Source organism: Eucyclogobius newberryi, unplaced genomic scaffold, assembly GCF_026437365.1.
Source record: "Eucyclogobius newberryi isolate DKJ021-1_F unplaced genomic scaffold, fEucNew1.0.hap1 SCAF_18, whole genome shotgun sequence".
NCBI classification, from domain to species: domain Eukaryota; kingdom Metazoa; phylum Chordata; class Actinopteri; order Gobiiformes; family Gobiidae; genus Eucyclogobius; species Eucyclogobius newberryi.
In genome coordinates, this window is record NW_027315812.1 from 8,746,682 (window position 1) to 8,768,285 (window position 21,604).

The 21,604-nt window shown below is 41.3% G+C and overlaps 1 protein-coding gene across 1 annotated transcript in view; it reads left to right on the forward strand.

The window, feature by feature from the left end:
• Positions 1-21,604, forward strand: part of pld1b (phospholipase D1b) — a 46,590-nt gene that overhangs the window by 23,447 nt on the left and 1,539 nt on the right. Inside the window, exons 10-26 of the mRNA XM_072450461.1 lie at positions 796-945; positions 2,714-2,797; positions 4,384-4,465; positions 6,045-6,155; positions 7,999-8,181; positions 8,295-8,505; positions 9,200-9,328; positions 9,972-10,090; positions 10,384-10,491; positions 11,583-11,693; positions 12,346-12,434; positions 13,448-13,561; positions 15,052-15,101; positions 16,146-16,280; positions 18,020-18,173; positions 19,305-19,422; positions 20,060-21,604. The exon at positions 20,060-21,604 is cut by the window's right edge and continues 518 nt beyond it. Coding sequence (XP_072306562.1) covers positions 796-945; positions 2,714-2,797; positions 4,384-4,465; positions 6,045-6,155; positions 7,999-8,181; positions 8,295-8,505; positions 9,200-9,328; positions 9,972-10,090; positions 10,384-10,491; positions 11,583-11,693; positions 12,346-12,434; positions 13,448-13,561; positions 15,052-15,101; positions 16,146-16,280; positions 18,020-18,173; positions 19,305-19,422; positions 20,060-20,284 — 2,173 coding nt within the window. The 3' untranslated portion in view covers positions 20,285-21,604. The remainder of the gene's footprint in view (positions 1-795; positions 946-2,713; positions 2,798-4,383; positions 4,466-6,044; positions 6,156-7,998; positions 8,182-8,294; positions 8,506-9,199; positions 9,329-9,971; positions 10,091-10,383; positions 10,492-11,582; positions 11,694-12,345; positions 12,435-13,447; positions 13,562-15,051; positions 15,102-16,145; positions 16,281-18,019; positions 18,174-19,304; positions 19,423-20,059) is intronic.

Below are 21,604 nucleotides of genomic sequence, written 5' to 3' on the forward strand. Positions count from 1 at the left end.
TGATTTTTGACAGTTGAAAGGACTCACTTACTTACTTACTTACTTACTTATACTTACTTACCTGCTTCCTTGCTTACTTGCTTACTTACAATTACTTGCTTACTTTTACTCACTTACTTACTTTTACTTACCTTTACTTACTTACTTACTTTTACTTACTTACTTCTTACTTACTCACTTACTTACTTTTACTTACTTACTTCTTACTCACTTACTTACTTACTTACTTTCTTACTTTCTTTCTTACTTACTTACTTACTTACTTACTTACTTACTTACTTACTTACAGAATAATACTGCAAGTTTGTGGAGCTCTGTAGATATTAAACAGAAGGAGTCCCAAGACTGACCCTTGGGGAACCCCACTTGTCGCGGCAATGTTGTATTTTAAAGGCCTTTTTGCATTTTACTTTACCTGTGGCAGAATATATGACTATAGATCTTGGGAATGTACTCTCTGTCATAGTATATTTGCAGTAGTATTAGTAATATTAGACCACATTCCTTTCTGAATTTCCTTTAGGGGTGGGGCATACGCCATTTCTAGATTGCGATGAATATTTGTATATTTTTGTATCTTTATAATGCCTTTTCGGAGGTAACTAAAGTGTGCTGACCTCTCATCTTTGATTGCGATGGTTAAATCTACCTGTCACTCACTCAGAGTCTGAACGAGCCTGGCCAATAGGATGAGTGTGCAGCCCATAAACACTGAATATGACGATTCAGCTGTCGTTTTTTGTCTCCAGATCACGATTCATCTCCTGTAACCATTGTCCGTTGTTTCTTTGGCAGGAGCCTGGTGCTGAAGTGCAGCAATTACCGCCACGCTCGCTGGTGGGGCCAGGCCATCGACGGCTTTGTCAAGAAACACGGCGCCGCTTTCCTCACGGATCACCGGTTCGGCTCGTTCGCCCGAGAAGAGGTGAACATCCCCACCAAATGGTAAATACTTCACAACATTGTACCGTCTTACGCACGTGTTTAGTTGCGTACAGTACCGGTAGTTCGTAGTGCCGGGAATCGCACGGGTCCCTCGCGGTTTGTTGCAGTACACAATGATTTTACGTGATACAAATGGTACTGCACATGATATTCTGCGATATATTAATATGTTTGAAGAACTAAATTCATCTTAACAACACTATTTCTTTTGTTAAACCATGACCAGCTCAATCTCAGTATGAAATACACACATTTTAATCATCAAAACTGAATATTCCTTTCTCTAAACATGCCACAGAATTCTAGCGCTGTCATAAAATCACGTCAGTATACATTTAATACCACAATATTTTTATACATAGTGCATTTTTAATTGAAAATGTGCTGTTTTAATGGACTTAAAACAACATTTATGAGAAACACCAGTGATTTTTGTGTTCAATTAATACCGCGTTCGTAGGATTTGGGTGTAATGTTTTGGTAAGAATGCGTAGCAACAAAATATTCTGCATTATTTTGAGGCTGATGGCGTCTCACGTGCTTTTCGCCCGTTTGAGTTTTCGGAGCAGGCGTGATAAATAGTTGTGGTTGTCTGACCTGTCTGCGAGCGTGGTCCGTGTCTCGCTGGAGTAACCCGACACAAACGGGGTGAAAGTGAACCCGTTCTGCTCCTCGCCTGCTCTGAAATGTGACCCGGGGCAGACAGACGCTGGGGGTGTCCGGCTGTGGACCAGACAATGGACTGGACGAGGCCGCGTGGACACTACTGTATGTGTGGGAGGAACTGGCTCACGTTTATTCAGTGTCTGCACTTAAGTCATTCTTCAATCTTATGTTGGGAATGTTGCAATTGTTGTTTTGTATTTTGTAATTAGAATATCGAGTGTATCATCTGTTGATCATCTATCATCTTATAAAGTGACAGAAACGTCTAGTATAATCTCCCGAACAAGGGTATAAAGAGATATTTCTGCCCTTTTGAGGTTGATTTTATGCGTCATGTTTTGTGTGATACTTGAACATCATCCAGGACATTTACATTATTACTGATGCATATTTGAATATTGTATTGATGATGCAAAGGACGTAGTAATAAAAATATTTTTGCTCAATATTGTCATACTAGTGTCTACTAGTGTTTTAACTGCTAGCTCAATGGTAGATGCATGACCATTTCTCTTTCAACTCAAATTTGGGGGATTTTTACTTTACTTTTTTTTACTGACATTTTTGATTAGGTCAACACACAGATAAAATAAATAAGATGAAAGAACTTTATTATTCAAATGATTGCAGTGAGGTGCCAAGTCGGTTGCGTGGTTCACAATTCACACGCACCACATCAAAACTGGGGCTTAACTGAAATAAACTTGGATTAGACCAGGACTGACTGGACCAGGACTAGATCAGACTAAAATGGGCTCAAACGAGGAACATAAAACAAAAAACAACTGTTCCTTCTGCAGAAATGTGCAAAAACAATGTAATTCATCCAACTAAAATACGTTTATTTTATTTATTGTATTTATTTTATTTATATCCATATTTTATTTTCATGTTAAATTCAATCCCCAAAGACAAATGTTTCCCTAATTGATTTTAAATGGCAGTCCTCATTTATTTTATTTGTTTTATTTTATTTATTAATATCTAATTTTTCCCCCTCATTTTTTCACGTTAAATTCAATCCCCAAAGACCATAAATGTTTTAATGATTATAAATGGCTCCTCGTCCCTGATATATGGTGTTGGTTTGTCTTTTTTACAGGTACGTGAACGGTAAAACGTACATGGAGGACGTTGCCGACGCCATGGAGGAGGCCAAAGAGGAGATTTTCATCACAGACTGGTGGTAAGTTTATTCATCTGCACCACCGGCGGAGAGGTGACGTAGAACTCTAGAGGGAAACTCGCCGATGTGGCTGTTGTGCAAGCCATTTTTTTGACAGTAGAAGAAGTTCAAATGGCACGAAACAGGGATACAGTGGATAAATGATACAGAAAGAAAATGTGTTCGCACAGATCTTTTTTGGAGCGCCCAATTTCTACCATCATTAATGACACGTTTCAGGTCAGAGTCATTAATGAAATGTTAAAACATGTGACCTTCAAATAATTGCTGCTCAAATTAACCAATCGATATTTCACTTAATTATAACTGCTTTATCTAGTTACATAAATAATAAAGTATTCACTGGAAGAAATTACCATCTAAAATATGATAAGTGAATACATGTTTTGAATACGTCTTCCCAATTCCCAATGGAACAAGCTTAAGATAATAACAACTTTCTATTTTGAAATGAGGAAAAACACTAAACTACTATTGCCAAATCTTATTTTGATAAATAAAAGATCTTGAATATTTTATTTATTTTATTAATTTTATTTATTTTTAAGAGTGTACATTTTTCCGGTGTTGCTCTAAATAGCGCGTAAAAAGTGCAAATATTAAAAATCTGCTTTAAATATTTACAGTGTGAAGTAGACTCAGATGCACAATCATAATCAAACGCTCTTATATAAAAAGAGTAGTCCCAGTTCCACGTTGGTTTGCTCTGCGCCCGTCGTATGCTGCGGGTGAACGTAGGCGACCCTAAAGGTGCCCTCCGCGTCTCTGCTCGCGAGTTCAAGGGGAGTTTTCTGCTCGTATCGGTTACAGACTCGGGCTCGGACTACAGTTACACAAGAGCACACGGAGCGTTACTACGACGAGCCGAACGTCCGCCAGAGGCTCCACCGCCGAGTAAAGACGCCATTAGATCCGGCGATAAGGCAAACGCCGTGGACGGGTTTATACCTGTAACCGGAGTGTGCGGGCGGCTCGTCGCTGACCCTCCTCGCGCCGTTTCCCGTGTGAATGTTTCATGGTGGATTTGGGCAGAAAAGCAGCCATGTGTCTGTCCGTCAGCCCCGGGGCAGCTGTAGCCGCACCTGTTGTAATAATGTAATGTGTTCGATGTGTATGGGACGATTTGTAAGACGCTTTTTATTGAGTTATTCACTATGATCCTTAAATATATTTTGGAAATCCAACATAAATGGGTTAAAACTGGGTCTGTGTGGGTGTGTTCAAACTTATATTTGTTCTGGCCCGGTTTGAATCCCAGTTTAATTCTGATGTAGATGTGTTAGTGCCGTTTTAGTCCTGGTTTAGCCCTGGTTTAGTCCTGGTTTATCCCTGTTTAGCCTGGTTTAGTCCTGGTTTATCCCTGGTTTATCCCTGGTTTATCCCTGGTTTAGTCCTGGTTTAGCCCTGGTTTATCCCTGGTTTAGCCTGGTTTAGTCCTGGTTTAGTCCTGGTTTATCCCTGGTTTAGCCTGGTTTAGTCCTGGTTTATCCCTGGTTTATCCCTGGTTTAGTCCTGGTTTAGCCCTGGTTTTGTCCACTTTGCAGAACAAGGGACAAAACATTGATTTGACTTCCTCCATGACACAGGTTGAGTCCAGAGATTTTTCTGAAGAGGCCCGTCGTTGAGGGCAACCGCTGGCGCCTGGACTGCATCCTCAGACGGAAAGCTGTGAGTTTATAAAGTTTAAAAACGCGATGATGATGATGATGATGATGATGATGATGATGATGATGATGATGATGATGCTAAATATAGCCGCAAGCGACAATGATCGGCCCTCGCCACACCGCCACGCCGCAAGAGGAGGGGGCGCTAACGCGCCCCAATTGTCCTTTTATTACATCTACTGCTGAATCTGTGACGCTGTCACATCTTCTCCCCTTTGTTTTACCATCAAAAAGCAATTTTATTTTGAATTCTTGGCAAAATGTGCGGCTTTGCCGCACAGACACCGTGACTCTTTGAATAAAAATGTGGATATCTTTTGATGGTCCACCCCTGAAGATGAGTCTCACCAAATTTCAGGTTTAATAGGGCTGACGCCCTAAGAGGAGTTCATGTTATTTGTTCTTTTCTTCTGTATCTACCTCTGTATCTACCTGCGTTGCATCAATGGAATTTCCCCATGTGGGACAATAAAGGATTATCTTATCTTATCTTATGAAAGTCTAAAGTGTAAACATGTTCTGGCGATTTCCCCATTGAAATAACATGGGAGGTTTTGGTCAACGCTACGGCAAAGCCGTAACAATTATGACATGGGTCTCATTGACTTTTTTGATCGGGATGCCAAAATTGAGTTGTGTGTCAAATTTCATATAATTTCACAAAACTAAACATTTAACCTCCATAAAAATCTGTAGGGACAAAACCTGTAAACCAAATTAATTTATTTCACTTCAAGTAGGTTTAGGGCAAAGAGTTTAACAACTGATTCTAATTTGACGCAATTCGGACCCATTTTTCAAATATCAAACTATACATTTTCGGAAAGCGCTCGCGCTTTCCTACCTCATGGTGTGGGTCCCTGGTCACTGACGGGTACTTTCGTTAATTTTGAGTGGGCTCCGCCCACTTTGTGTTTTTGGCCCTCTATACAGTAATAATGTTCAATTTTTGCATCACATGCTTATATGCACGGAACATGCAAGAGATGGGGAACGTATTCGTGAGCTACTTAGCGCAAATGAGTGCTTTATTCGCGGTCGTCATCCCAATGTAAAGAGCTCGTTTAGTGCGCACTTTTGCACGGCCTTCGCCCGTTTACAACGGTAATGTTCCATTTTCCTACTACTAATTAGTATGCACGGGGAGTGCGTGAGTGAAGGAGTGCGTTAGTGTTTGGAAGTGGGCGAGCGCTTCGCGCTCGATTTCGTGCGCACTACGTGCGCACTTTCGCAGCCGTGCTTCGCACGGCCTTACGAGTTTAATAGGCCTCTCGCCAGCTTGTGGCGCTCGGGCCTAATAATAATAATAATAAAAGAGATGATGATGATGATGATGATGATGATGATGATGATGATGATAATAAAAAAAGAAATGACAATGATGATAATAATGCTAATAATAAAATAAATGATGATGAAGATAATAATGATGATAATAATAATAATGCTAATTTATAATAATAAAAGATGATGATGATAATAATAATAACGCTAATAATAATAAAAAAAATGATGAGAAATAAATAATAGTAATACAAATAAATTATTAATAATAATAACAATGTCTTCTACTTCCACAGCAACAAGGTGTGAAGATCTTCGTGATGCTGTACAAGGAGGTGGAGCTGGCTCTGGGCATTAACTCTGAGTACAGCAAGAGGACTCTGACCCGCCTCCATCCCAACATCAAGGTGAACATGCACTACTACGTAAAGCCAAAAACACACGTACGTTACAAGTGCGTGACATTGACAGAAATGCACATCTCGAATAACGCGTCATAAAATGTGCGTAATGTACCACTTTAATCACCAAAAAAACACTTCAATCGCTGTATTGACACTTGAGCGAATGAGGGAAAAGTCTCGCCTCTAAAATATGTTGAATATACCGTATTTTCCAGAATAAGATAAGATAAGATATTCCTTTATTGTCCCACATGGGGAAATTTCATTGGTGCAACGCAGGAAGATACAGAGGTAGATACAGAAGAACAGATCACTTAGTCGCACCAGCCAAAAAATGCTTAATTGAGAAGAAAAAAACATGTATAAGTTGCACTGGAGTATGAAATGCGGTTGCAAGTGTGAAAATAACAAATATATCAGTATATAAGTTGCTCCTGAGTATAAGTATATAAGTATAAGTCGCACCCCGACCAAAACTATGAAAAAAGGTGCGACTTATAGTCCGGAAAATACGGTAAGTTGATCGATTTGCACTTATTTGCAGCCGCTCTATGTAAAATACAACAGGCAGAAGGAGGAATACAACAGACAATGGGCGATACACTCGATATTCAAGAAGCGATAGTATTTCAATATACTGTATCTGATGTTTATGTTTCAATGACTAGAAAACGGTTGTACCTTTATGTTTACAACTTAAATAAATAAATTCAGTGTTGTCTGTACCCTTCAGGTCATTTGACACCCGGCCCACGTCGTAATAACAGTGTTGTCTGTAGCCTTCAGGTCATTCGACACCCGGCCCACGTCGTAATAACAGTGTTGTCTGTACCCTTCAGGTCATTTGACACCCGGCCCACGTCGTAATAACAGTGTTGTCTGTAGCCTTCAGGTCATTCGACACCCGGCCCACGTCGTAATAACAGTGTTGTCTGTACCCTTCAGGTCATTCGACACCCGGCCCACGTCGTAATAACAGTGTTGTCTGTACCCTTCAGGTCATTTGACACCCGGCCCACGTCGTAATAACAGTGTTGTCTGTAGCCTTCAGGTCATTTGACACCCGGCCCACGTCGTAATAACAGTGTTGTCTGTAGCCTTCAGGTCATTCGACACCCGGCCCACGTCGTAATAACAGTGTTGTCTGTACCCTTCAGGTCATTCGACACCCGGCCCACGTCGTAATAACAGTGTTGTCTGTAGCCTTCAGGTCATTCGACACCCGGCCCACGTCGTAATAACAGTGTTGTCTGTACCCTTCAGGTCATTCGACACCCGGCCCACGTCGTAATAACAGTGTTGTCTGTACCCTTCAGGTCATTCGACACCCGGCCCACGTCGTAATAACAGTGTTGTCTGTACCCTTCAGGTCATTCGACACCCGGCCCACGTCGTAATAACAGTGTTGTCTGTACCCTTCAGGTCATTCGACACCCGGCCCACGTCGTAATAACAGTGTTGTCTGTACCCTTCAGGTCATTCGACACCCGGCCCACGTCGTAATAACAGTGTTGTCTGTAGCCTTCAGGTCATTCGACACCCGGCCCACGTCGTAATAACAGTGTTGTCTGTATCCTTCAGGTCATTCGACACCCGGCCCACGTCGTAATAACAGTGTTGTCTGTACCCTTCAGGTCATTCGACACCCGGCCCACGTCGTAATAACAGTGTTGTCTGTAGCCTTCAGGTCATTCGACACCCGGCCCACGTCGTAATAACAGTGTTGTCTGTAGCCTTCAGGTCATTCGACACCCGGCCCACGTCGTAATAACAGTGTTGTCTGTAGCCTTCAGGTCATTCGACACCCGGCCCACGTCGTAATAACAGTGTTGTCTGTACCCTTCAGGTCATTCGACACCCGGCCCATGTGGCGTCGGCCGTTTACCTCTGGGCCCATCACGAGAAGATCATTGTGATCGACCAGTCTGTGTCGTTTGTGGGAGGCATCGACCTGGCCTACGGTCGCTGGGACGACGGCGAGCACAGACTCACCGATGTGGGCAGCGTCACACTCTCCCAGATAGACCAGGTCAGTACTACGTCAACAACACACAGACCAGGTCAGTACTGCGTTAACAACTCACAGACCAGGTCAGTACAGAAGTGTGAACGAGCAGCTTGAATCTCACGTCCTTCCTCCAGGTGGCAGCGGCGAGTGCACTATCGTCAGCACCAGGGGGCGCCGCGGCTCGGACCAACGGTAACGGCGTCTTCAGCGTGGACTCCATGGACCAGCCCAAGCTGAAGGGACAAGGACGACTCAAGAGGACGAGGATGAGCATCAGACGACATCTGCAGAAACACGGCTTCACGCACAGAGACAGCGACAGCGACTCGGACTCGGAGCCGGAGAGTGAGTTCAGACAAACGCAATACTTTATTTACATTTATTTACATTACATTTACATTTTACACGATATGTAAAGATGTGTGGGAAAAAGAAAGAATATTATACAGAAAGTCTAACAGTGGTGGCTTAGACCTTCTTTAGACCTGGTCTAGTCCTTCTTTAGACCTGGTCTAGTCCTTCTTTAGACCTGGTCTAGTCCTTGTTTAGAGCAGGTCTTGTTCCTGTATGAAGTAATCACTATCCTTCAGTATTTTTACTCTGTGTTTGACCTGGTTTAGACCTGGTTTAGACTTGATTTTGTCCTGGTTTCGTCCTGATTTAGACCTGTTTTAGGCCTGTTTTAGGCCTGGTTTTAGGCCTGGTTTACACGGGGTTTAGACCTGGCTTAGGCCTGATTTATGCCTGGTTCACACCTGGTTTAGGCCTTGTTTAGACTTGGTTTAGCCCTGGTTTAGTCCTGATTTAAACCTGGTTTAGTCCTGGTTTAGTACATCTCTTGTGGACAGGTCCCAGGTCTTTATCTACAGTTTTCCAAAGAAAGAACAGTATTTATTACAGGGAATAATCTGTTTATCACTGTTGCTCCAAACATGTCTATTTCTGATCTAAATTCTGTTGAAAAAAGTGTTTGTTTTGCCCGTAACGTCCTGCCTGAATGATAACAGTTGACATGATGAATAGTTTTGTGCCTTTTTAGGGAGTAACTCGGTGCGGAGTCTTGAGACGGGAGTCGGAGAACTGTTTGGAAACACCAGATTCTGGCACGGCAAAGATTACTGCAACTTCGTCTACAAGGACTGGATCCAACTGGACAAGCCTTTTGACGGTAACAATCAGCACAAAAACAATCACAAATGGACCTTTTCACGCTTTTTACTAATTAATATTTCATTTGCTGGTTAGTGCTTGTGGTAAATCTTTAATCAGTTAAGAGGGAGTTTGTGATGAAAAGTTTGATATAAAAAGTAAAAAAATATAGTTATCAGCTACAGTACAGTAATCAATTCCAGTTTGAACATTAGCTCAACAAAATAAAGGCGTTATATATTAATAATTGACAGTTATTTCTATAATCAATTGGCTTCTTTAAGACTTACTGGTCTAATTTTTGTCCTTTTTTCAAACTAATCTTTCTGTGGGGAAATAAAACACAAACAAGCAAAAATATCACTCTAAAAATATGTATTTGCTTGAAATTAGAGATGAGCATATTTAGTTTGGTCCGTTTTGTTTAATCAAGCTTTGTGTTTGTCCTCATTTAGAACAGTTTTAATTACGCTTTAGACCTTTTTTAAGTCCTTGCTGTCTTTTATATCTGGTTTAGTTGGTTATTTGTGAAAAGTGTGAGAACCACTGATCTGAACTTGTCGAGACGCTGCAAACAAACACCAGTGACGTTCTGTGTTGTTGTTGTTTGTTGTTGTTTTTGTGCGTTTTCATTCGTCGCCGCCCCCTCGCGTTCCGTGCAGACTTCATCGACAGACACACGACTCCCAGGATGCCGTGGCACGACATTGCGTCTGTGGTGCACAGCAAAGCGGCTCGAGACGTCGCCCGCCATTTCATCCAGCGCTGGAACTTCACCAAGGTCAGTTCAGACGAGACGAAGCGAGAGCGCAAACGGGACACGTGTCACTTTCCTGGTTTAATGCCACACCACGGAACATTCCTGGCAACGCAGTCACTACAAGCAGTCCAGAACCTGACACACTGCACCTTTTAAATATTAGCTAAATACAAGTATCAATAATAAAACAAGTAAGACTATAAGTCGCATTTTTTGGGGGAAATGTATCACTAAATCCATTGAATTCTTCCTTATAGTATGGTATAGCGAATAGTATTCTCTTTGTTGTAAATAATCACTTTTCTTGTTTTCAGCTGGTGAAACCAAAGTATCGCTCGTATCCGTGTCTGGTCCCAAAATCTCACAAGACGGCGGGAGAAGTGCACTACCAGCTCCCCAACTGTGTCACTGCTAAAGTACAGGTCTGTTATATTCAAACATGGAGCTACCAGCTCCCCAACTGTGTCACTACTAAAGTACAGGTCTGTTATATTCAAACATGGAGCTACCAGCTCCCCAACTGTGTCACTGCTAAAGTACAGGTCTGTTATATTCAAACATGGAGCTACCAGCTCCCCAACTGTGTCCAGGTGAAGTCCTGGTCTAGTCCCTGTTCCAGGTGTAGTCCTGGTCTAGTCCCTGTTCCAGGTGTAGTCCTGGTCTAGTCCCTGTTCCAGGTGTAGTCCTGGTCTAGTCCCTGTTCCAGGTGTAGTCCTGGTCTAGTCCCTGTTCCAGGTGTAGTCCTGGTCTAGTCCCTGTTCCAGGTGTAGTCCTGGTCTAGTCCCTGTTCCAGGTGTAGTCCTGGTCTAGTCCCTGTTCCAGGTGTAGTCCTGGTCTAGTCCCTGTTCCAGGTGTAGTCCTGGTCTAGTCCCTGTTCCAGGTGTAGTCCTGGTCTAGTCCCTGTTCCAGGTGTAGTCCTGGTCTAGTCCCTGTTCCAGGTGTAGTCCTGGTCTAGTCCCTGTTCCAGGTGTAGTCCTGGTCTAGTCCCTGTTCCAGGTGTAGTCCTGGTCTAGTCCCTGTTCCAGGTGTAGTCCTGGTCTAGTCCCTGTTCCAGGTGTAGTCCTGGTCTAGTCCCTGTTCCAGGTGTAGTCCTGGTCTAGTCCCTGTTCCAGGTGTAGTCCTGGTCTAGTCCCTGTTCCAGGTGTAGTCCTGGTCTAGTCCCTGTTCCAGGTGTAGTCCTGGTCTAGTCCCTGTTCCAGGTGTAGTCCTGGTCTAGTCCCTGTTCCAGGTGTAGTCCTGGTCTAGTCCCTGTTCCAGGTGTAGTCCTGGTCTAGTCCCTGTTCCAGGTGTAGTCCTGGTCTAGTCCCTGTTCCAGGTGTAGTCCTGGTCTAGTCCCTGTTCCAGGTGTAGTCCTGGTCTAGTCCCTGTTCCAGGTGTAGTCCTGGTCTAGTCCCTGTTCCAGGTGTAGTCCTGGTTAATCTGGATTGCGTGTGTCTGAGTGTGAACACATCTTACGTCTTAAAGCATATAAAGTGAGCTTGATTAGGTCTAAACGTGGCCCTCTTTGTCTCAGATCTTGCGGTCAGCGGCGGACTGGTCAGCCGGGATCAAATACCACGAAGAGTCCATCCACAACGCTTACGTCCACGTCATCGAGAAGAGCCAGCACTTCATCTACATCGAGGTCAGCAACAGTTACAGTTACTTCATCTGCACCGCCACAAGAGCAACTTTAAGAACAACTTATGTAACGTTAAGAACAACTCAAGTAACTTTAAGAACAACTTATGTAACTTTGCTGCATTATTTAATCAAAATGTCAAACGAGAATGAACTATTTAAAGTCTTCAATACTACATCTAAACCCATAATACCGTATTTTCCGGACTATAAGTCGCACCTTTTTTCATAGTTTTGTCCGGGGTGCGACTTATACTTATATTTATACGTATATACTTATACTCCGGAGCGACTTATATGTGATATTATTTGTTATTTTCACACTGGCAACGGCATTTCATACTCCAGTGCAACTTATATATTATTTTTTTCTTCTCTAATATGCATTCACGCGACTTATACTCTGGAAAATACGGTAATAGAGAAGAAAAAAAACATATAAGTTGCACTGGAGTATGAAATGCAGTTGCAAGTGTGAAATTAACAAATAATATCACATAAGTCGCTCCGGAGTATAAGTCTAAGTATATAAGCTTGAATAAGTATAAGTCGCACACCGGCCAAAACTATGAAAAAAGGTGCTACTTATTGTGCAGAAAATACGGTACTTAAATCCAACAGTATGTGAATTGAATGTATTTCTTTTGAACCCGTAGAACCAGTTCTTCATCAGCTGCGCCGACAACAGATACGTGTTCAACAAGATCGGAGACGCCATCGTCGAGCGCATCATCCGAGCGTACAGGTAACGACCCGACTCCGCCCGCTGTCGGCTGTTTGTTTAACATGGTGCAAACAGTGAAAAGACGTGGCCACATGACTGCTCACCTAAAGCTAATCACAAGAGCACACAAACTGTCTCTTTCTCACAGAACAACAGACGAGTTGATGAGGTGACATTGTGCACCTTCAACTTAGTGTAGATGTGCCTCTGCCATGAACCAGCAGGGGGCGCATGGACTCTGCTGGAGCGCTGAGGAGTGAAGCAGTTTATCAGGATAAAAACTAGTCTTGCATCTTTAAACTAAAGTCTGGAACATTGATGATGATAATAATAAAAATAATGGAAAATAATAATTATAATAATAACCATCATAATAATCATATTAATAACAGCCATCATTGTTGTAATAAAAACAAGAAAAATATAACCATAGAAATAATAACAAATAATAATCTCCATAGTTGTAATAATTATAATGATAACCATAATCATAGTAATACAAACAACAACATAATAAGAAAACAAAATAACAATAATCTCCATAATAATCTTCTTAATCATAATAATCTCCACCATGATAATGTTTATGTATAGCGCCTTTACAAACAAGGTTTACAACAGCAATACTCACATATCAATACAGAAACAAACAATGCAAAAGTAAAAATAGTAAAGATCATAAAAAGGCCAAACGATGATGGTGAGTTTTAAGAAGTGACTTATCAGAAGTCACTGACTGAGAGAGCCTCATCGGGCGTTTGACCTCTGCAGATCAGAGTCGTGTTTGTGATTATATTCATTCTTATCTGTGTTTTTACCATGAATAAAAGTGATCCTTAAAATCAGTTCTAAAGCGCACTGGTGGTGGTAAGCTAACACGGGGGTAAACAGCTGCAGGTGAGACGTCGAGCTGTAGGGGGCGCAAGAGAGTCAAACACGGAGTGAACGGCTTGATAAATTATAAAATTATGTTGTAGAATGTGGTCTCGTTGTTCTGTAATTCACGCTTATTAATCGAGACGCTTTTGCTGCAGAGAGAACAAGAAATACCGCGTGTACGTGGTGACGCCGCTACTTCCTGGATTCGAGGCCGACATCACCACAGGAGGAGGAAGTGCCATCCAGGCCATCATGCACTTCAACTACAGGTCAGTGTTGTGTCACGTCGGGTCAGAAGAAACAAACGGCAATAGTGCCAGTCTAAAGGGACATTTTAGTAGTTCTACAACACATTTGTCATGAGAGTTACATTTTCTAGAAGATAACATGTAGATTAAATGGTGAAATTGTATCGTGATGCTATTTTGGTCAAATTGACATGTTTATTCACCAAAAATGAATCATAATAGTCTATTTTAGAGATGTAATAGAAAGAAATTAATAAAATAAATAGGAATTAACACATTACTTTGTGTTAGTTTTTGTTACTTTGGCACAAAAAATATGTATTTATTAGATTTTTCTTGTATAAAAAAACAGCAACAACACAAAAGAACAGAAAAAAAACACACACACACACAACACACACAAAAATACCCACAAAAGCCGAGCTGGACCAGGAAAAACTTAAGGTGAGTAAAGGAATAAAAGTAGAAAATAAGGGAGTGGCATCCAAAAAAAAGAAGAAATATAAAAGAAGAATTAGAGCATATTAAACAAATATAAAAGTCTAAATACAAGTCCAGAAATGCCTCTTTTCTCTTTATGTCTCTCCCCTTTCTCGCCCTTCTCTCCCTCGTTTCATTCTGCTTCTCTTCCTCTTCTGTCGCTCTTTCTTTAGTTCTTTGTGCGGCTCGTTCCCTTTGTAAACAGTGACGATCCCTCTGCACACGCCACACAAACACGCTACACCTAAACACGCCACACACAAACACGCTACACCTAAACACGCCACACTTAAACACGCTACACCTAAACACGCCACACTTAAACATGCCACACTCAAACACGCTACACTCAAACACGCTACACCTAAACACGCTACACTCAAACACGCTACACTCAAACACGCCACACTCAAACACGCTACACTCAAACACGCTACACTCAAACACGCTACACTTAAACACGCTACACTCAAACACGCTACACTCAAACACGCTACACTCAAACACGCTACACTCAAACACTCAAACGCGCTACACTCAAACACGCTACACTCAAACACGCTACACTCAAACACGCTACACTCAAACACGCTACACTCAAACGCGCCACACTCAAACACGCCACACTCAAACACGCTACACTCAAACACGCTACACTCAAACACGCTACACTCAAACACGCCACACTCAAACACGCTACACTCAAACACGCTACACTCAAACACGCTACACTCAAACACGCTACACTCAAACACGCTACACTTAAACACGCTACACTTAAACACGCTACACTTAAACACGCTACACTTAAACACGCTACACTTAAACACGCCACACTTAAACACGCCACATTCAAACACGCTACACTCAAACACGCTACACTTAAACACGCTACACTTAAACACGCTACACTTAAACACGCTACACTTAAACACGCTACACTTAAACACGCTACACTTAAACACGCCACACTCAAACACGCGTGTGAAAGTGTGTTTGTCGTGTTCACCTCTCGTCTGTGTTTCCTGCAGGACGATGAATCGAGGAGATCACTCCATCATCTCGCAGCTGAAGAGAGAGAGTGAGTCACACACGGAGCTTTTAAAACTCTTTACGCTCACATTTCCTCTTCGCAAAATCTATTAAAAAAATATATATATTGTGTATATTTTATAAAAAATCTATTGTGGCCTAGGATTTTGTATATTCAGCGCTGGTTATTACCATGGAAACTGAGTGTTGATAATTTTTTAGTCCTGGTTTAGTCTTAGTTTAGTTCTTTATTAGGCTTAGTTTTTTATTTAGGCTTAGTTTAGGTCTTTATTTAGGCTTAGTTTAGGTCTTTATTTAGGCTTAGTTTAGTTCTTTATTTAGGCTTAGTTTAGGTCTTTATTTAGGCTTAGTTTAGTTCTTTATTTAGGCTTAGTTTAGGTCTTTATTTAGGCTTAGTTTAGTTCTTTATTTAGGCTTAGTTTAGGTCTTTATTTAGGCTTAGTTTAGGTCTTTATTTAGGCTTAGTTTAGGTCTTTATTTAGGCTTAGTTTAGGTCTATGTTTAGTCCTGGTTTAGTCCTGGGTTAGTCCTCAATTAGTCCTGGTTTAATCCTGGTTTAATCCTGGTTTAGTCTTGATTTTGTCTTGGTTCAGTCCTAGTTCAGTCTTGGTTTAATCCTGGTTTAGTGCTGGTTTAGTCCTGGTTTAGTCCTGGTTTAACTCGTTTGGTACAAGAACAGGAAACAGTAAACTGGTCTGTGCCAGACACGTGTGGAACTTAAATAAAATGTCACTCAAACGTGGATTAAAGGCTGTATTTACCACGGCTCACGCTCCAGATGCTCCACAGATGTTAAAACTTTGACAAATCTGGGTAAAACGAGAGGTTTTGGTCATATATTTTCTTTGCGTTTTAAAAATGGCCTTGTGGTTTTACAATATTACAAGATACTCTGGTCACATATGGCCAGAGTAGTACTTTGGCAGTACTTTTATAGTTCACTGCAGTTTGTCTGAATCCAGCTGCCTGTGTGTGTACTTTACTCAACCTGCTTCATAAGTTTGATGGATTATTGTCATTCTGATTCTGATTATTATTATTCTCTTTATTAAAAGTCTTTTGCTGTGTCCAGTGGGCGATAACTGGATGAACTACATCTCGATCGCCGGGCTCAGGACTCATGCCGACCTCGAGGGGAAACTCATGACGGAGCTCATCTACGTCCACAGCAAGATGCTCATCGCCGACGACAACACCGTCATCATCGGTGAGGCGGGACTTTAGCGCTGAATACTTTAGTGCGGAATGCTTTAGCGCTGAATACTTAATATCGTATTTTCAGGACTATAAGTCGCATGTTTTTTCATAGTTTTGGCCGGGGTGCGACTTATACTTATATTTATAAGTATATGTGATATTATTTGTTATTTTCACACTTGCAACCACATTTCATACTCCAGTGCGACTTATATGTTTTTTTTCTTCTCTATTATGCATTTTTTGGTTGGTGCTGCTTATAATCCGGAAAATAATGGTACATTAGCGCAGAATACTTAATGCTTTAGCGCGGAATGCTTTAGCGCGGAATGCTTTAGCGCGGAATACTTTAGCGCGGAATACTTTAGCTCAGAATACTTTAGCTCTGAATACTTTAGCTCAGAATACTTTAGCTCTGAATACTTTAGCTCTGAATACTTTAGCTCTGAATACTTTAGCTCAGAATACTTTAGCTCAGAATACTTTAGCTCAGAATACTTTAGCTCAGAATACTTTAGCTCTGAATACTTTAGCTCTGAATACTTTAGCTCAGAATACTTTAGCTCAGAATACTTTAGCTCTGAATACTTTAGCTCAGAATACTTTAGCTCAGAATACTTTAGCTCTGAATACTTTAGCTCAGAATACTTTAGCTCAGAATACTTTAGCTCTGAATACTTTAGCTCTGAATACTTTAGCTCTGAATACTTTAGCTCTGAATACTTTAGCTCAGAATACTTTAGCTCAGAATACTTTAGCTCTGAATACTTTAGCTCTGAATACTTTAGCTCAGAATACTTTAGCTCAGAATACTTTAGCTCAGAATACTTTAGCTCAGAATACTTTAGCTCTGAATACTTTAGCTCAGAATACTTTAGCTCAGAATACTTTAGCTCTGAATACTTTAGCTCTGAATACTTTAGCTCTGAATACTTTAGCTCTGAATACTTTAGCTCTGAATACTTTAGCTCAGAATACTTTAGCTCTGAATACTTTAGCTCAGGCTACTTTAAACTCAGAATACTTTAGCTCAGAATACTTTAGCTCAGAATACTTTAGCTCAGAATACTTTAGCTCAGAATACTTTAGCTCAGAATACTTTAGCTCATGTGTCTGGATTATTGTAGGTTTAAATTAGGTCTAAACCAGGTCCAAAACTGGACTATTGTAAAATTGGATTGGATTGTTGTTGTATTGTAAAATTGGATTGTATTCTTGAGAGTTTAAGCTTTAAAAAAGGTAAAACACTTGGTCAAATACCGGCCATATGAGCTACAACTTTTGTATCAAATACTGAAATAAAAAAGTAACTAGTAAAGTAATACAGTTGTAGTAGGATTACATGTTTTCTTCTTCCTGCTCCTTTTTGTGAAAATATAAAAACAACCTTTGTATTTATGGTGTAACTGCATCGACTGTCCACAAAGATGATATTTTGTTCCAAGATAAATAAATGGATAATAATAAATACTTTTACTTGTAATAGAGTACATTTTTAGCCATGCAACTATTTTTACGTGAACATTGTCAGTTCTCTCATAGTCTTAAACTTCTTATTCCTGCAACATTCTGTCTAAATTAGTGTTGCACTGCCCCCTGCTGGTCCTCATGTAAATATAATTGATATTGTTTGATTTTTGTTAAATATGTTTGTTCCTTGTGCTGTTTCTGGCCTAAAGAATCTAGACAAAGACAGTTTTAAATGTAATGAATAAATGAATAATGGGCTTTTATCGTGCCGTTCTTCAGGCTCGGCAAACATCAACGACAGGAGCATGCTGGGTAAACGGGACAGCGAGGTGGCGGTGATCGTGGAGGACTCTGAGACGGTGGAGTCTGTGATGGACAGACAGCCGTACCAGGCCGGGAAGTACGGGCTGGCCCTGCGGCTCGAGTGCTTCAGGTACGCGGCCGCGCCCTTTACACCTTTCCAGGGCGTTTATAAGGAACGTGACGGCGAGAGAGAGAGGAGAGGCATTCGGCAAACACGGGCCGCACTCAAAAACTGATTTATTGTCGGATTGTCTTTAAAATTATGCCTTAACTGCAAAGAACATCAGATTTTCTTCTGATCTCAATCGCTCTGGTGATTTGTATCGGATTTTGTGGTTTGCACGTCATTTAAATAATCCTAAAAATCCAGAAATCAGATCATAATCACAAATCAGAATTGCAAAATGGTATGATATGATAATAATTGTGCTTGTGCATTATCATGGTTGCACTTTGACAACAGGAAACGCGTTTGACAAAGTTTCTAAATTTGATAGAAAGTTGCTGTTTTAAATTCAACTGTGGGTTTTTTTTAAATGAAAAAGGCAGATTTTATTCCTAAATTAGCCTCGATTTAATCTTGGTTTTGTCAATGTTTTAACAGAGTGATTATCTAAAGCGTGCACATAGATTTAACTTAAAACCCAACGTGTCGTTATGTTAAAATTGCAGTAATTAAGAGCCATAATCGCTGCGTCTGCTCTGCACTCTCAATATCCTTAAAATATGTGATTACCGTATTTTTCGGACTATAAGTATAAATATAAGTATAAGTCGCACCAGCCAAAAAAATACATAAAAGAAAAGAAAAAAACATATATAAGTCGCACTGGAGTATGAAATGCGGTTGCAAGTGCGAAAATAACAAATAATATCACATATAAGTCACTCCGGAGTATAAGTATATAAGTATAAATATAAGTATAAGTCGCACCCCGCCCAAAACTATGAAAAAAGGTGCAACTATTAGTCCGGAAAATACGGTATTTAATAGAAATAAAAGCTTTAATCTCAGTTTTAAGCTCATTTTAGCTTAAAACAAAACTCAAGTTATAATATAAAAAGCCCTCAAAAAACTCAACTCCGAATTGTTTTTAGCTTCAACGATAAGAAATGAGCTCGATTCCCTGAACGCTCACCTCACTTACTTCACTTACCTCACTTACTTCACTTACTTCACTTGTTCGATTTGTTTCATTTGTGTGCCGTTTCTTCTCGTTTTACCTCGTTCTTTCCTTCTTTCTTTTGGTCTTTTCTTCAGGATGATCCTCGGCGCGAACGCTGACCCGTCCATCGACGTGTCGGACCCGATCAGCGACACCTTTTACAAAGAGGTCTGGATGGCCACGTGCGCTCGCAACGCCTCCATCTACCAGAGGGTAAGCTCCGCCTCCATCTGCTGCTCCAGAACCTGCCATCAGGACACGATTACACACCATAATATTGAAATTAAAAGCAGGACAGTCGCAGTATAAACACTTTTCTAAACACGTGAGCTGCAATAAACGCTTTGGAAGGCTTATTTAGTGTCAGTTAGTCGTGCTCTGCGGCTCACGTCTGAATCGTGGTTATTCCTGTCACTAAACTAAAAAATAATACTGTATTTTCCAGAGTATAAGTCGCACCAGCCAAAAAATGCATAATAGAGAAGAAAAAAACATATAAGTCGCACTGGAGTATGAAATGCGGTTGCAAGTGTGAAAATAACAAATAATATCACATATGAGTCGCTCCGGAGTATAAGTAAAAATATAAGTATAAGTCGCACCCCGGCCAAAACTATGAAAAAGTGAGACTTATAGTCCGGAAAATACGGTAATTTAATTTTGTATTTATTTGTTTATTTTTAATGCATTTATTTGTTTATTTTATTTTATAATTTTTCATTTTCTAATCCACTCTTTTTGCAGCATTTTTAAACTAAACGATATAAACTGGAGGTCCACATGTTTCAGACCTTCACGTTCTGATCTTCACTGTCGCCTCAGTAATGATGAACTTCCTGGTCCGTTCCAGGTTTTCCGGTGTCTTCCGTCCAGTGACGTCCAGAGCATCACGGACCTGGAGGGCTTCCTGTCCAAACCCGGCCTGGACAAAGAAGACCCTGCCAAGGCCCACGAGGAGCTGAAGAAGATCAGAGGCTTCGCTGTTCAGTTCCCGCTGCTGTTTTTGTCTGAACAGAACCTCCTCCCTCCCATGGGCTCCAAGGAGGCCATGGTCCCTATGGAGGTCTGGACATGAGCCCAAAAGACAAGAGGAGACTCAGTGTGGCGCCATCTGGAGGTGGAAGGGTAGAAGTGTATGTCCAGAAATCTCAAATCACAGGGACAAATGACGAGTTATAAATTATTTTAAGCTTTATGACTGTTGTTTAAAGGACACATCATGAGACTTACCTTTTTGAGTATTTAACCGTGTTCTATGATCAAAATCCCTCTTTAAAAACATCTGGAGCAGCACATTTTACACACTTCACGTTGCCAAACATAAAAAAGAGCCAGGGTTTCTCAGAGTTGTCGTCGCCCCCTGCTGCCCACAGACAGCAGGGGGCGACGACGAGCTCTTCAAACACCCCAAAAAAACATATTTAACCATCAGAGGGACTTACAAAGACGCTGGATACGGTAAAAACGTGACTTAGTTCTGCTTTAAAGGCCAATAACAACACATTTGCATGCATTTCTGTGGCGTTTTATCGTCATAGTTATTCTATAAAGTTTGGTTTAGCTTGTACTGTATTTAGAGAAGCCGTTGCCATTTGTCTCTGAATCATCAGTAAAATGTGACCGCTGAGGAATCAAGAGGCCACGAGAACAGAAATGGGACGCGGCCGTTAAAATGACACTTCTTTCGCTCGACCTCAAGACGGCGCCACGTCCGAGTCTCCAAACCCAACGAACACATGAGAACGAGCGCCCAGAGGCGACTGAGGGACTGAGCGAGCGCCCAGACGAGGGACTTAGCGGCTGCCGTTCAGAAACAATGAAGGAAACACTATGCAACGCAGCCCTTTTTACAGGACAAACCTAAGTGCGCTCCTGGAGCCTGGAGAAAAGTGCCAAAGACGTTCCTCCGTCGCCACCGCCCGAACTGTTTACTGTTTACTCCTGCGCTGCTTCAGGGGCGGAGAAAACGTGGGAGATTTAAGCTACGCCTCGTCCAACACTCTTTATTAAAGTGTCTTTCTGTGGGTGCGTTCACCTCAAAACTGGGACTAAACATGGACTAGATCAGCTCAAAACAGAACCAAACCAGGTCTAGATCTGGACTAAACTGGGCTTAAACCAGGTCTAGATCTGGACTAAACTGGGCTTAAACCAGGTCTAGATCTGGACTAAACTGGGCTTAAACCAGGTCTAGATCTGGACTAAACTGGGCTCAAACCAGGTCTAGATCTGGACTAAACTGGGCTTAAACCAGGTCTAGATCTGGACTAAACTGGGCTTAAACCAGGTCTAGATCTGGACTAAACTGGGCTTAAACCAGGTCTAGATCTGGACTAAACTGGGCTTAAACCAGGTCTAGATCTGGACTAAACTGGGCTTAAACCAGGTCTAGATC